Source organism: Chrysochloris asiatica, unplaced genomic scaffold (genome assembly GCF_000296735.1).
Source record: "Chrysochloris asiatica unplaced genomic scaffold, ChrAsi1.0 scaffold00157, whole genome shotgun sequence".
Lineage (NCBI taxonomy): Eukaryota > Metazoa > Chordata > Mammalia > Afrosoricida > Chrysochloridae > Chrysochloris > Chrysochloris asiatica.
The window spans coordinates 7,257,672-7,270,467 of NW_006408675.1; the positions used below are offsets into that span (position 1 = coordinate 7,257,672).

The following is a 12,796-nucleotide window of genomic DNA, read 5'->3' on the forward strand; positions in this document are numbered from 1 at the left end:
GCTAACATTACTGCTTTTACTAGTAATCTCATGTTTCGTATTGAAATTAGCTGTACTAAATAAGAGGACTTCCAACAGTCCCTGAAAAAAATTCCATTCTATTTTAATTCAACTTTTCCATGAACTTTTTGAAATCTCCTTGTATTGAGATGCAGGATGGACCCCACATACAGTCCAATGGGAGATCAAAACTGCCTCTAGTTATTATATTTGAAAAGGACATTTATAATAGCAGGATTCTTTTCTAGCCTCTTTTCCAACAATCTTAAACAAAGGCTGTTGAGTTAACTCATAGCAAATTCATGAGACAGAGTAGAACTGCCCCACAATGTTTTCTAGTCTATAATCTCTAAGGAAGCAGAGTACTAGATGTTTTTCCAGCAGAGGACTTGGTAGGTTTGAACTGCTAACCTTTCCTTTGAATCACTGGGGACCCTTTACCCAAAATCTAAGTGATTTTAACAGTGAAATTTAAAAGTTGCATATCCTTCTCTCTTATGAGAATTCCTCTATACCTAAAATTCATAAATAAACCACACAACTTTAAACAGCATTAGTTTATTATCTATTCTCAGACCATGTGTTACCTCAAACAATCTAGATATATGTGTATATATACAAAAATTTTTAATGCTGAATAAATGCTGATTGGTAAACTATTATATAGCTGCTAATTGGGACTTGTTGCTTTTAGTACAACAAATCAATACTAAAATGTTTCAATCTGTTTATGTCTATATTTGTATTTGATTTTTTTTTCAGTATATATAAATTTTCAAGTCCAATCCAAAGATTTCAGATATATATTAACAGAATAAATAGGTGGGGAATTTTAGAATTTCACTGATCCATATGAATGGATGACTCATTAATGGATATTATATAACTTTAGGGTAAGAAATTTTAAATGTAGTTAGTGAAAATAAGACAGGTCTGACTTTGAGGATTTACTCTATAGAACTTATTAGAAGTCAATTACTGACATGGGCCTTAATACAAATTGTTGCTCCTGTTGCTAAGTGCCGAGTTAATTCCAACTCATAGTGAACCTGCATAGGGATTCCAAGGAGTGGCTGGTGGACTTGAACTGCCGACCTTACGGTTCAAACCAACAATTGCAGTTCAATGTTTATCCTACAAGTGCCACACCAGGACTCCTAATACAAACTGATGTTGTTAAGTGCCATCACATGTTCCGACGCACTGCAACCTTGTATATGGTTTCAAAGTAGCAGCTGGTGAGTTTGAACTTCCAACCTTGCAGTTCAAACCGACCTTGTGGCCCAGTGCATAATCCTACTGTGCCACACCAAGACTCCGTACAAGCTATTTGCTAGTAAATATACTAAAGGCTTTTTTGTATTCTTAAAATATTTAAATTATTACCCTATTTCTTTATTATTATAACAAAACATTCTATTGAGTTCTTCCTTTTTAGCAAAAAAAAAATTTTTTTTTAAATTTTATCTAATAGTTTGGAAGAAAATTTAGGCAATTATTTTAAATGGGAAACCTTTTTTGCTACTAGTTTTTCATTGTATATGTTGATAATAAGCACATTCAATTTTGTGAGATGTAAAAACATTGAACTTTTTAAAAAAAACTGGAGCAGAGTAAAATACTAGTGTATGTAGTATTGCTTTTATAATACTTCAATATACCATACAGACCATTAACATAAGGTTAAGTCAGTACAAAAAAATTGTTCTTTGGGATTTATTTCCTTTTCTAAAATTTTAGTTTGTATATCTTACTGAGTGGTTGAAAACTTTGAAATAACACCTATTTTATGCATTTCCTTATCAAAGGCAAATGGGATTATGAAAAATTGGTCAAAAACAGTAAAAGGATGTCAGTAGTATACAATAATAGTTTTAAATAAACCAAGAATAAAAGGTACACTGAGGCTTTGTCCTATAAAAGCTGTCATTCTTTTCTTTAGAGATTACAACACACATACAGTAAGTGAATTTTATCAAAATACAGCACATTTCTTCTACTATATCAATAAAAATCAATTCCTATGTAAATAGTACTGAAAATCAACTAAAATGAGTAAAATTTACAAAGAGTTGTTAAAGGGTTTCAATCAAAATTATTAAAATTATACAGTACATACAACAAGCAATTGATAACATCTCAAAGGAAGTGCAATATTTGAGTTCACATGTTTTAAAAGTACTGCCTATTTACTCTGAGTAGCAAGAAAGGAACGAGTCCAACTCACTTTTGCAAAAATAATGTAGGTTGGTATTTTTGCTAGTCCTATAAAAATTTTTTTTTAATTAAATCCAGGCTGAAGAACAAAGCACGACAGTTTAAAAATCCCCAAATTATATTTCTTTCATTAAAAATGAGTTGCAACAACCAAATATTGCTCTAATGAAAGGCTCCAGACTAGCCCCGACTACAGTTATTGGTCTTCTATGGCACTTTTTCTGGTCCAAATAACCATGCATTAATTCTTACCATTGCATGTTACTCAAATTTTATTTGATTACAGAGACAGAACAAAACAAGTAAAATTAATGATTTGGATAAACAAGATTAATAAACTTATTATCAAATATCAGTTATAGTATCTAGGAACAAAGGCAGTTGGTGGTAAAACACTACTACACCAAAAGACTTAGAAACCCTTTAATGACTCTGAAGTGTCGAGTTCACATTTCATGTTCCCTGTAGGAAGAGCCCTTTATTTGAACACCTTTACAGACTGGTAGGCCTCAAGAACCTCTCCCTTTGCTCTATAGCTCTCCATAGCACTTCTCTATCACTGTGCCAATTTCACAGACTTGCTTTGGTTTCCTAGCTCCATGCGTACTGTTTCCTGTTACTTTACCAAGGCAATGCAAGGCCAAATAAAATCAAGAGGCTTTCCTAACCCTTCTTACATTTTGTGCTACAGGCAACACAATCTTAAAACTGGCCATTTTAGTTTCATTTGATGCTTAAAATAAAAGTATAAATCACATCAAAACAGAGTACTAATTCAAAAACAGATGGCAAGTGACCACCATTTGCAAAAAATCATGGGATCTCCATTGCACAGAAAATGCATGGCGACATGCATCCACAGCACAGTTAAAAATTTCCTGTGACTAAAAAATTAAAAATTGAATCACAAGTAACAAACGTATAATCAATGGCTAAGACAAAAACAGATCCTGTAGAGCTCATAAAATGCAATTATCGTCTTTTTTTTTCTTTAAAAACACATAACATTTTTATTGCATTATTCTATTAATAAAAACACATCAACAGATAGCTGTTCTTTTCATTCTTTACTTCCAGATTTTTATAGGAAATAATGTTTGAATCTGGCCTTGGAAAGTGAACCCACCAGCACCACCTTCACCGACTCATTCTTCAATTCAATGCACACATAGCAAAAGCCAACACTTCAAATCTCTTGCCCACATTGAAAAAAAAAAAAAAAAAAGGTTCTGCAGAAAAATATTCATACCAGTTGAATAAAAATAAGGGCATAAAAGCTATGAGATAGATCACTTTGCCATCTGTCTCGGGACTACAGTCAAGGCTAACTCTAGCCTTGTACAGAGTTCAGTTATGTATACGGAATCCAAAAATAAACCTACAATCTATACAAAAACAACACGGGCTTGTTTTTGTAGCCTTGATTGCTATGTTTAAAAACCTAACCAGAAGCTTTATGGCGTGAATGAAACAATCCCCTCTATATTCTGTACAGTGGTTCTTTCCCTCTAACCACAAGTTCCATTATTCCATTAATGTACAAATTTGAACATAGTTTTTTCAGTTCTTTATATATAAAAATAATCAAAATATTTATTTCCCCTGCAAGTATCTTCCAATGAATCTTGCTGTCGTCCCCTGGTTTTGGCCACAGTGCTTATGAGGAAACCTCTCGTACAATGAAGAGTTCTACTGTGTTCTGGAAAGTTTTTAGCAAGGACACTGCTTGTCCATGTTCAATATTGATAAAACTGTAGCCATTCGCCTACAAGAAAGAAAAAACATATTAGGAAAAATATTCGTGATACTTATTTCTGTGCACTTGAATTTCTGTCAGGTAGATCCTAAACCTGGCAGAAAACAGGAATCTCTTTTGGCAACTTAAAACAACACGTATACTTCTGAGTCCCATCCAATACCTATGGAAATAAAATCTCTTAAGGTCTCGAAAGTCCCGTGTTGAATTTTCAAAATTTTAAAGTAAAATTTTAAAGTGTCAGGAGCTACTTGCTTAGTGTCAGACTTGGTGTGCTCTCTCTGGGTGTGCAGGTGTTAGTTAGCCTAACACAGTAGTTCCTGGGGTCTTAAGAGCTTAGCACCCATCCAACGTAGGTTTCTATATGCTCTGAGCAGAAGAGGAAGGAGATCCAGGAATCAGAGAAAATACTGGACGGCAAGTCTAATTGCCTCCGTGAACTACTGCTTCCTTTGCTGTGAGACCAGAAGAACTGAATGGTGCCTGGTTACCATTATGGAATACTTAAATCAAAGACTTTATAGATGTCGAACAGAAATTCAGAAATTCACTTGCTAGACTCACTGAGGCTAGATGAATCCCTAAATCTGTTGCCCTGAAAAATTTTTGAACATTGAATTAAACTATTTCTGAAGTCATCTTCAAATTAAATAACAGTTTAGCAAATTAGTTAAGAATGCTCACTTTGAGTATTACACTTTTTTAAAGAACTATCTATATATAAAATGGAATTGACAAATGTACTTTAAAACAGATAAGTGGTCTACCAGGTGGTGTAAATCAATGATGGTGAAATGATCGATATGGGGAGACAGCAAGAAAGGTGACACTGAAGAATGTAACCAATGTCTCTGAATTGTATGCATGCAGTAATTATTGAGATGTTATCACACTTGCTGTGCATACATATTTCCCCCTCCCTCCTTCTGTTTCCCTCCTCTCTCCAGCCCCCTACTCCCCCAATCAGACATATACACATTCACTCTCTCCCTCTCTTACACACTCTTTTTAAGTGTTGCAGGCAAGATTTAAACTTAAGCAGTCAAGGAGCTCTGGTCACATAGGGTTACGAATCAGGCTGCTAATCTCAGGGTCAGCAGTTTGAAACTACCAGCCGTTCTGCAGGAGAAAGATGAGGCTTTCTGCTCCCGTAAAGATTTACAGCATCAGAAACCCTGTACAGGGTCGCTGTGAGTCAGAACCAACTCCACGGCACATAACAACCACAGCCTGGCTTCAGAGTCTTTTGACTTTAGCTACTAAACTCTAATGCCTCTGTCATTTTTAGGTTTGAGCTACACTTTTTAGGTAAAATAGGTAGTTGAAGGAACAGAGGAAAGGAAAAGGGTATGGAAAATAAGAAGGGTTTCTCAGACTACGAAATTTTTTCTTTCTAAGATGATAATAGCTTGCCCAAGAATAGTGCTCTGATTATCTAAATCTAAATAAATTAACATAGTCAAACTTAAATAAAATGGCATGATTTTTCAAGATACTGATGGGAAAGTTTTAGACTATGAAAGCATTCAGTTAAAGAACTAGAGGGTATAAGAAATGCCACTATTTTCATTTTCTGTTTAAAGATACAGTACATAAAATGCTTATTTTCAGTTCCAGCATTTAATAAGCAATTTTCAATGAGGAGGCAGACTTTATAAAGTGCAGAATTGAAATATTTTAAAAAAGATTTAATTAATTACCTGAATAATTTTATCACCTGGTTGCAGTAATTTTGATGCTGGTCCTTCAGGCTGAACCCTTGTTACAAATATACCCTGTAAGAGCAACATAAAAGATAAGTAACAGAGTATTAAAATTTATATCTTTTACAACACTAAAGGTAAGTAGCAGAGTATTATGGAGCAATGTTTCTTTTGCACTACGCAAATATTTGAATTGTGGCATGTTTTCTTCCTTGTTCTCGGAATATTACTGTGTCAACACACAATTAATTTTATCTTTGATAATTCTGATTTTAGTATAGGCAGTCTCTAGGTTACAAACAAATCGCCAACTTAAATGACTTCAACTTGCCCTTTACTATAGGTAAATTTGCCCTTATTTAAAAATGATTGAACCAACCCCTACTCACAACAAATTCTTGATCACAATCACCTTCATTTGCTGCATGTGCAACTTTAAAGATCATTGAATAAGCTGTGAGCCTTTTCTTGCATTAACGTAACACTAAATAAGAACTAAATGAATGCAACTGTTCCAAATTACCTACAAATTCAACGTAAAGACACAGTTAGGTAATTATCTTTATATCCAGGGGACTGCCTGTATAGTGACTTCTGTTAAAGTGATGGATTTACTTGTACAGATAGATGTGTGAAGAAGCAGTAAGAAAACTGAAATCACATAATAACAGAATGAAAATGAAAAGTTTGGGGTTAAATATCTTTTTTTTCTTCAAACAATTAACTTGTTCTGATCAAAGTTCAAAATAATAAGCTAAGCAATAGAGAGGGAAATAAAAGAGGTGGTTGCTGTCTATCTAAATTTATGTAAGTAATCTATGCTTTTGTTACTTAAGTATAAAAAAAGTATTAAATTAGTAAATACAACTTTATGGCTATTTCAAGGATAAATAAATAAAACTCACATCATCATCGGGTCTGAATGGATTTCCTCTACCCCCAACTCCTCCAGATATGCTAAATCCAAGTTCTGGATCCTTTTCAACCCTTACTCGAATCTGAGTTAACAAGAACATAAAACTAAATTAAACTACTATCATGTTTTCAAAAACCAATATTCATCAATATTCATACTTAAGATACTGGTGAATAAAGTCTAAGCAAATAAAAATATATAAATACTCTTCTAAAATAAATATTTGGGCAGATGAAGTGAAATAATATGGAATATGATTTTAATGAGTTAGTGCGTTAAAGGCACAGCTGGGATTATAAAGCATAGTTCCTAACTTTATTGCTTGTTAAAGTTGAACCAATTATATACTTTTCAGACACAGATTTTTGATAAGTAGAAACACAAAATATGCACATTATTAATTTCCATTTGTGAAACATCTAAATTACAAAATTACACAGTACCTCTGTTAACTGGTTTGCTATTTAGAAATTTGAGAGTGCTAAGTGGTTTATTTCCTGAATCTGATTATATTCTTCAAAGGAATTGGGATTTAAAAATCTGATATAGTTTTTATAACATGGCTATGATAATATAAGAGCCGAAAACTTTGTTACAAAACTTTCCCTTTCCCTAAAGACTCAATCAAAACAAATAAAGCATTTTGTTTCTACTTAAGATTTTAATACAGATTTAGAAACGAACAGAAATCTAGCAAATATATGAATGCAAGATTAATGGCCTTTTGAGTATTTTGAAAGATTTAATTCCCTAAGTAGTTTTGGAGATTACAACCAAAGTTCAAAGAATGAGGAGTCCAGAGTTTAAGACACAAATAATAGCAAACCATAATGTACCATTTAAGTACGATAGTCTACTATTTACATTTGGGAAGAAGGGAAGTAAACTGAGAAACTGTATTAGGAAAAAAAGTCATTCCCAAAATATTATATCCTATGTGAGGAAACTGAAAAAAAGGGGATAACAGAGCCACGTTAAACTACAAAGTTTAGTATCTGATAAACTTACCAGAAAACAAAACAAAAAATTTAAATGGTAAAAATATGTTAGTTAAAATTCTATATGGATTTATTGCCATAATTAAATAACCTATTAAAAACTTAGGTTTTCTATTTCAAATATTCTTGATTATTCTTACCTCTTGCTTTGCCAGTTCATGGCCTTGTCTAGGAGAACAAAGAGGCTGTGTATATGGAGGCTGGTGGGCCACTTTCAGCATCAAGTAGTCAATTAGTTGTTCTCTAGAGGGATGCCTTGCCACAGATGCCTGAGGAGGGGGGTGATGTATTTGACTATAATTTGCCTGAGGCCTGAGAGGCTGGCTCATCTGTCCATTACTCAAAGGCATCTAAGAAAAACATGAAGTGTCTTAAAACGACCAGTAATAATGTTCTTATTACAAGTATTTGGATTTTCTCCTTTCAGCATTGCAAAAGCACTAGAGTTTATTTAGCGTTCTTAATCACACAGTACCATTCAACTTACACTATCTTTTCAACTTTGAAAATTAAACTTTTCTTTTCTAAAACAGAGAAAAGCTATTACTATTTTACTTATAAATTTCCATGCTATTAGACTGACTCTTTCAAGCTGGCAGATAAAAGTAAATCACATGTGCATTTTAAGTGATTTATTTTGTTATAAATAAATGTACCTATCTTTCTTACACTAATTAAAATGGAAAACGTTTTATGCCAGTATGCTAGAATTATAAAGAAGTTCGATTAGAAGGGCATCTTTTCCCAATCTCTAATTAAACACAAACACACACACACAAGTAACTAATTTTTTCTTACAATTTTTTTTTTCTAATCTTGTTGTTAAGTGCTGTTGAGTTGGTTCTGACTCATAGCGACCCTGTATAGGGTTTCCAAGGAGCAGCTGGTGGTTCAAAGTCCAGTGTTGATTCTACAGTGCCATACCAGGACTCCTTTTTCCAATCTAATGAGTGTATTTCTCTACATTTTATCCTTTTTTTGTAGAATAAGTCAATTCAGCTAACTATATAGCCATAAACTGATTTATTCCTTACAAAAGGGGCATCAAAATCCTTTTGAAAAAACGGAATTAAAAGATAATAGAATTTTTTCACAAGCCTTTTGAATGCTCCTCATTTGTGGGTTAACAATTTTTAAATTCTCTAAACATTAATTTCATAGATTATTAACCATAAACTTTAACTCTGACATCTTATGTTAGTTTCACAAGCTAAAAACCTAGAGATTATTTGGTTGTTAAGCAACATCTGAGTTGTAAAACCTCTGGTTTTTAGAGACTGCGCCTGAGGTTTAAACTTACCATCACTTTTTGGGACTGTGTTAAGTAGCCTACTATTTTTGTGTGAAGAACCTATCTAAATAAAATAAAGGTTATAGTCATATTTGCATATAAGTTGATTTCCATTGACAGTTTGTAAAAAGATGACCTTATTCATACTGAAATTTGAGAAATATTGTGATAAATATTTGAGCTATTTAGCTAAAATTATCAAAATCTAGAAAAAGCAGAAAAATTATAGCATCCATTTCAGAATTCTTATATGAATCTTGTTGAAGGATACAAAGGAACCAGCTTTCGGGGAAATGATTTTGTATGAAACACAACAACAAAAAGACTCTCTTTCACTTTGAGTGAATATTGTATTATGGAGTACTGGTTTGGTGCTGCAGAATAGACACTGGACTATAAGGTGAGTAGTTAAAACCTACCAGCTGCTCCTCAGAAACCTTATACAGGGTCACTATAAGTAATAACCGCAGCATATTGTATTACATTTAAGAATTTAGTGAATTCTGAAGACTGGAAACATACATGTGTTTTTACTCTGTATTAAATCTTATGTGGGAGAATGAGGTACTGTTAGCTCTGTAAATCTTTGGGGAAAAAACTTGACAACTATAGATTTAAATTGATTTATCTGCTAGGAGTCTTGGTGTGGCACTGTAAGATAAACACCAGACTGAGAACCACAAGGTTGGCAGTTCAAATCTACCAAATGCTCCTCAGAAACAGTCTGCAGGGTGTATAGAACTAACTCGATGGCACTTAACAACAACAATGGACTCCTGGATATCTGGTGTGGCACTGTAGGATCAGGACTTGACTCTGAACCACAAGGTCTGCAGTTCAAACCCACCAGCTGCTCTTCGGAAACCCTAGACAGGGTCATTATGAGTCAGAACTGACTTACTGGCGCTTAACAACACAACAACTGTTAACTTTATTACTATGCAACATTTTGTTTCTCTTCATGTTTATACACTATATTCCTATATGCAGATTCAATACCTTTTTCCTGAAAAGACTTCTCTAGTCAATGATTACTCTAACCTATTTATTCCTAAGACTCTCTGCTACATGGACATCTAGCTTTGTATGACATTCCATACCAATGTTTAATATACACAGAGGTTATGATTAGCTGATGGCTCAGGAAAATAAACAGCATAAAACAAACTCAATACATTATTAAATGTATACTAAATGGGGAGAGGGGAAAGGATGATATAGTTTGATTAAAATAAAAAGGAAAAAAGGGTAAAATAGATATGTACAAATTCATAAATTAGATGGGTAAGGGCGTACTATCAAAAATAATGTAAAAGTTTTATCTGGCTATACTTGGGACATGGAATTATTTTGAAAAAAATAGGAGAAATAGCTGAAGAAGGATGATAAAAGTTTTCAATTTGGTATTGGTGACAGACAAAACTCTCTCTCTAAGAATGCATCCATCACCTATTTTACAATAAACAAAAGTCTTTCAAGGTAACTTAAAATTACATTTGAGGTATTTTTAAATGCTTTTAATAACAGTAAAGGAACTCTGGTGGTGCAGTGGTTAAGCATGCAGCTGTTAACAAAAAACAAAAGCGGTTGGTGGCTCCTATCCACCATAGGTACACGGGAGAAAGATGAGTCTTCCGTAAACATTTGTTGTTGTTGTTATGTGCCGTGGAGTCGGTTCCGACTCATAGCAACCCTGTACAGGGTTTCCAAGGCTGTAAATCTTTACGGGAGCAGAAAGCCTCATCTTTCTCCCATGGAAAGCTAGTAGTTTCGAACTGCTAACCTTGTAGCCTGCAGCCCGATTCGTAGCCATTACGCTACCAGAGCTCCTTTCTGTAAACATTTAGAGCCTTGTATATGGCGCAGTTCTAGTTGGTCCTAGAGGGTTGCTATGAGTCACAGCAAACTGATGGCAATGGGTTTCTGTTTTAATAACAATCCTCTAGAACAAAGACTTTAAGACAGACTCACTTGAAAATCGTCAATGACATTACTGTCAGAAATGCCAAAAAGCCCTATTTAAATAAGTGGGCTGTGCTAAATAACTCCAAATATACCAATAAAGTGATTCTCCAGTGTGGAAAATCATGGAGTAAACTGAGAAAAACAGAGGCCCTATTCATGTTCTATGCTACTTAAAAAGTTCTTACTAATCAGGGAAGAAAAAACCCTCAAAAAAGCGATTTTCAATGTTACAGTGTATGGGATGTTACCTATCCAAAACCACACAAGATAATAATCTTACAGATATGGCATCATTTATTTCCTGAGCACCTACTTTCATCAGGCTGTCTGGTGGAACATCTTTGTGACTAAGTGTAGCAGACGAGTAGTTATGCTGTCCTGAAATGAATACATCATCTTGACAAGGATCTCCTGGACTGGATGTCTGGGGAGTCTTCAAATGAGGGGGAAATAAAAAGTAAACAAATAATGCTCTTTAAGATGAGAAATCAAAATGATGATGACACTTGAGAGAACGTGAGGAAAAAAATACTGCTGGACAGCAGAAAGATGAAGAACCAAATCAAATATAACCATCATCGCTGTCATCAGTATTAGTTAGTACTTTGAGCCTTCTTTAAAAGCTACAAAGTCAAATGTTTTTATAATGTGTGGAAAGTTTATAATGTTAACCTATTTCTTTATAATACACACATTCTTCCACATGTTGTTTTTTGTCTTATTAGTTTTATTTATATAATATCTAGCTTTTAACTCTTTTAGACAATAATAGCCTCAAATTTTAAGTACAGCTGAAATACATTCCCTATTGAGCATGACAAAGTTTTTTTGGCTAAAAGTTAATGACTTTTCTTAAAACAGCACATTATACAGCACAAGATTTTTTTAAAATGATGAACAGCATCGATTAGTTTATGGTTTACATTTACTTTAACTTAATACTATCATTGTACTTTGTAGAGTACAGGTCTGATGAAAAGCTTCTAAAATCAATTTGCTATATTTTAAGAATATAATGACTTAAAAAGTAAAATACTCCTACTGATATCTTTATTTACCTCAGTGATAGTGTTGAGGAAAAATAGACTCAACATCTCATTATCCTGAATAATTTTTATTATATTCAAGATAATAAGATGCTGGGAGATAAAACATGTATATTTTTAAAATTATAATTCAGTTCTAAAGACTCGATAAATATTTAAAAAGCTAAACAGATTGTAGTAATAGTACTATTGTTACTCTCAAAATAGTATATATTTAAGCAAATAGAAAAGCAGGTGAAATCATATTGAAAACCATGCTGGAATCATTCCTCGTGATACATATAAATATCTATTTATAACAGATTTGCCTGATTTAGTTAGTTGCTAGTTCAAACCATGGCTTAGCATTTTAAAATGTGGTTTGACATAATTTTGTATTATTTCTGCATTGCATAATTTACTTTCCTTCTCTTTTATTGAGATGTTCATTCAGAATACATATAAATCAACTTAAATTCATACCTTGAAATTTAAACTTTAGCCTGGATGTACAATTATGTTTATCTACTCTTTCAAAGAACAAACATTTAATGAATTAAGTAACACTGAATGTGATCAACGACTATGAGTTTAAGAAAAGCCAGCAAAAAAGGTGACTGTAAAAGAATCTGGGGTAAACAATCATTGTTCCAAATGTCAATGAAAGGCAAAGATGAATTCTGAGTTAAGTGAAATCAGTGGTCTTTACTTGAAATCTCTTTCAAATTATTAAATTTCAAATGGCTGCTACCACCTTAACATAGCATAGAAGCCAAGTGGTGGTAGGTGACAGACGGTAGGGCAAGACTAGCTGAGGCCCAACCAGAGAAAGGAGAATTCAGGAGACTGTTCCTACGACAGAACAAAATAGAGCAAAACTAGAGTTGTATTAAAAAAAAAAAAAGAAAGAAAAAAAAAGGTGGGG

At 33.4% G+C, this 12,796-nt stretch overlaps 1 protein-coding gene across 4 annotated transcripts in view; it reads right to left on the reverse strand.

The window, feature by feature from the left end:
• Positions 1–3,874: 3,874 nt before the first annotated feature.
• ERBB2IP (erbb2 interacting protein) overlaps positions 3,875–12,796 on the reverse strand; it is a 91,688-nt gene continuing 82,766 nt past the window's right edge. Inside the window, exons 21-25 of one of the 4 annotated variants that reach the window (XM_006870980.1) lie at positions 11,160–11,279; positions 7,731–7,940; positions 6,582–6,674; positions 5,674–5,748; positions 3,875–3,982 (exon numbers count right to left, since the gene is read on the reverse strand). In XM_006870980.1, coding sequence (XP_006871042.1) covers positions 3,875–3,982; positions 5,674–5,748; positions 6,582–6,674; positions 7,731–7,940; positions 11,160–11,279 — 606 coding nt within the window. The remainder of the gene's footprint in view (positions 3,983–5,673; positions 5,749–6,581; positions 6,675–7,730; positions 7,941–11,159; positions 11,280–12,796) is intronic. The other 3 variants (XM_006870977.1, XM_006870979.1, XM_006870978.1) reach the window with 3 other exon arrangements.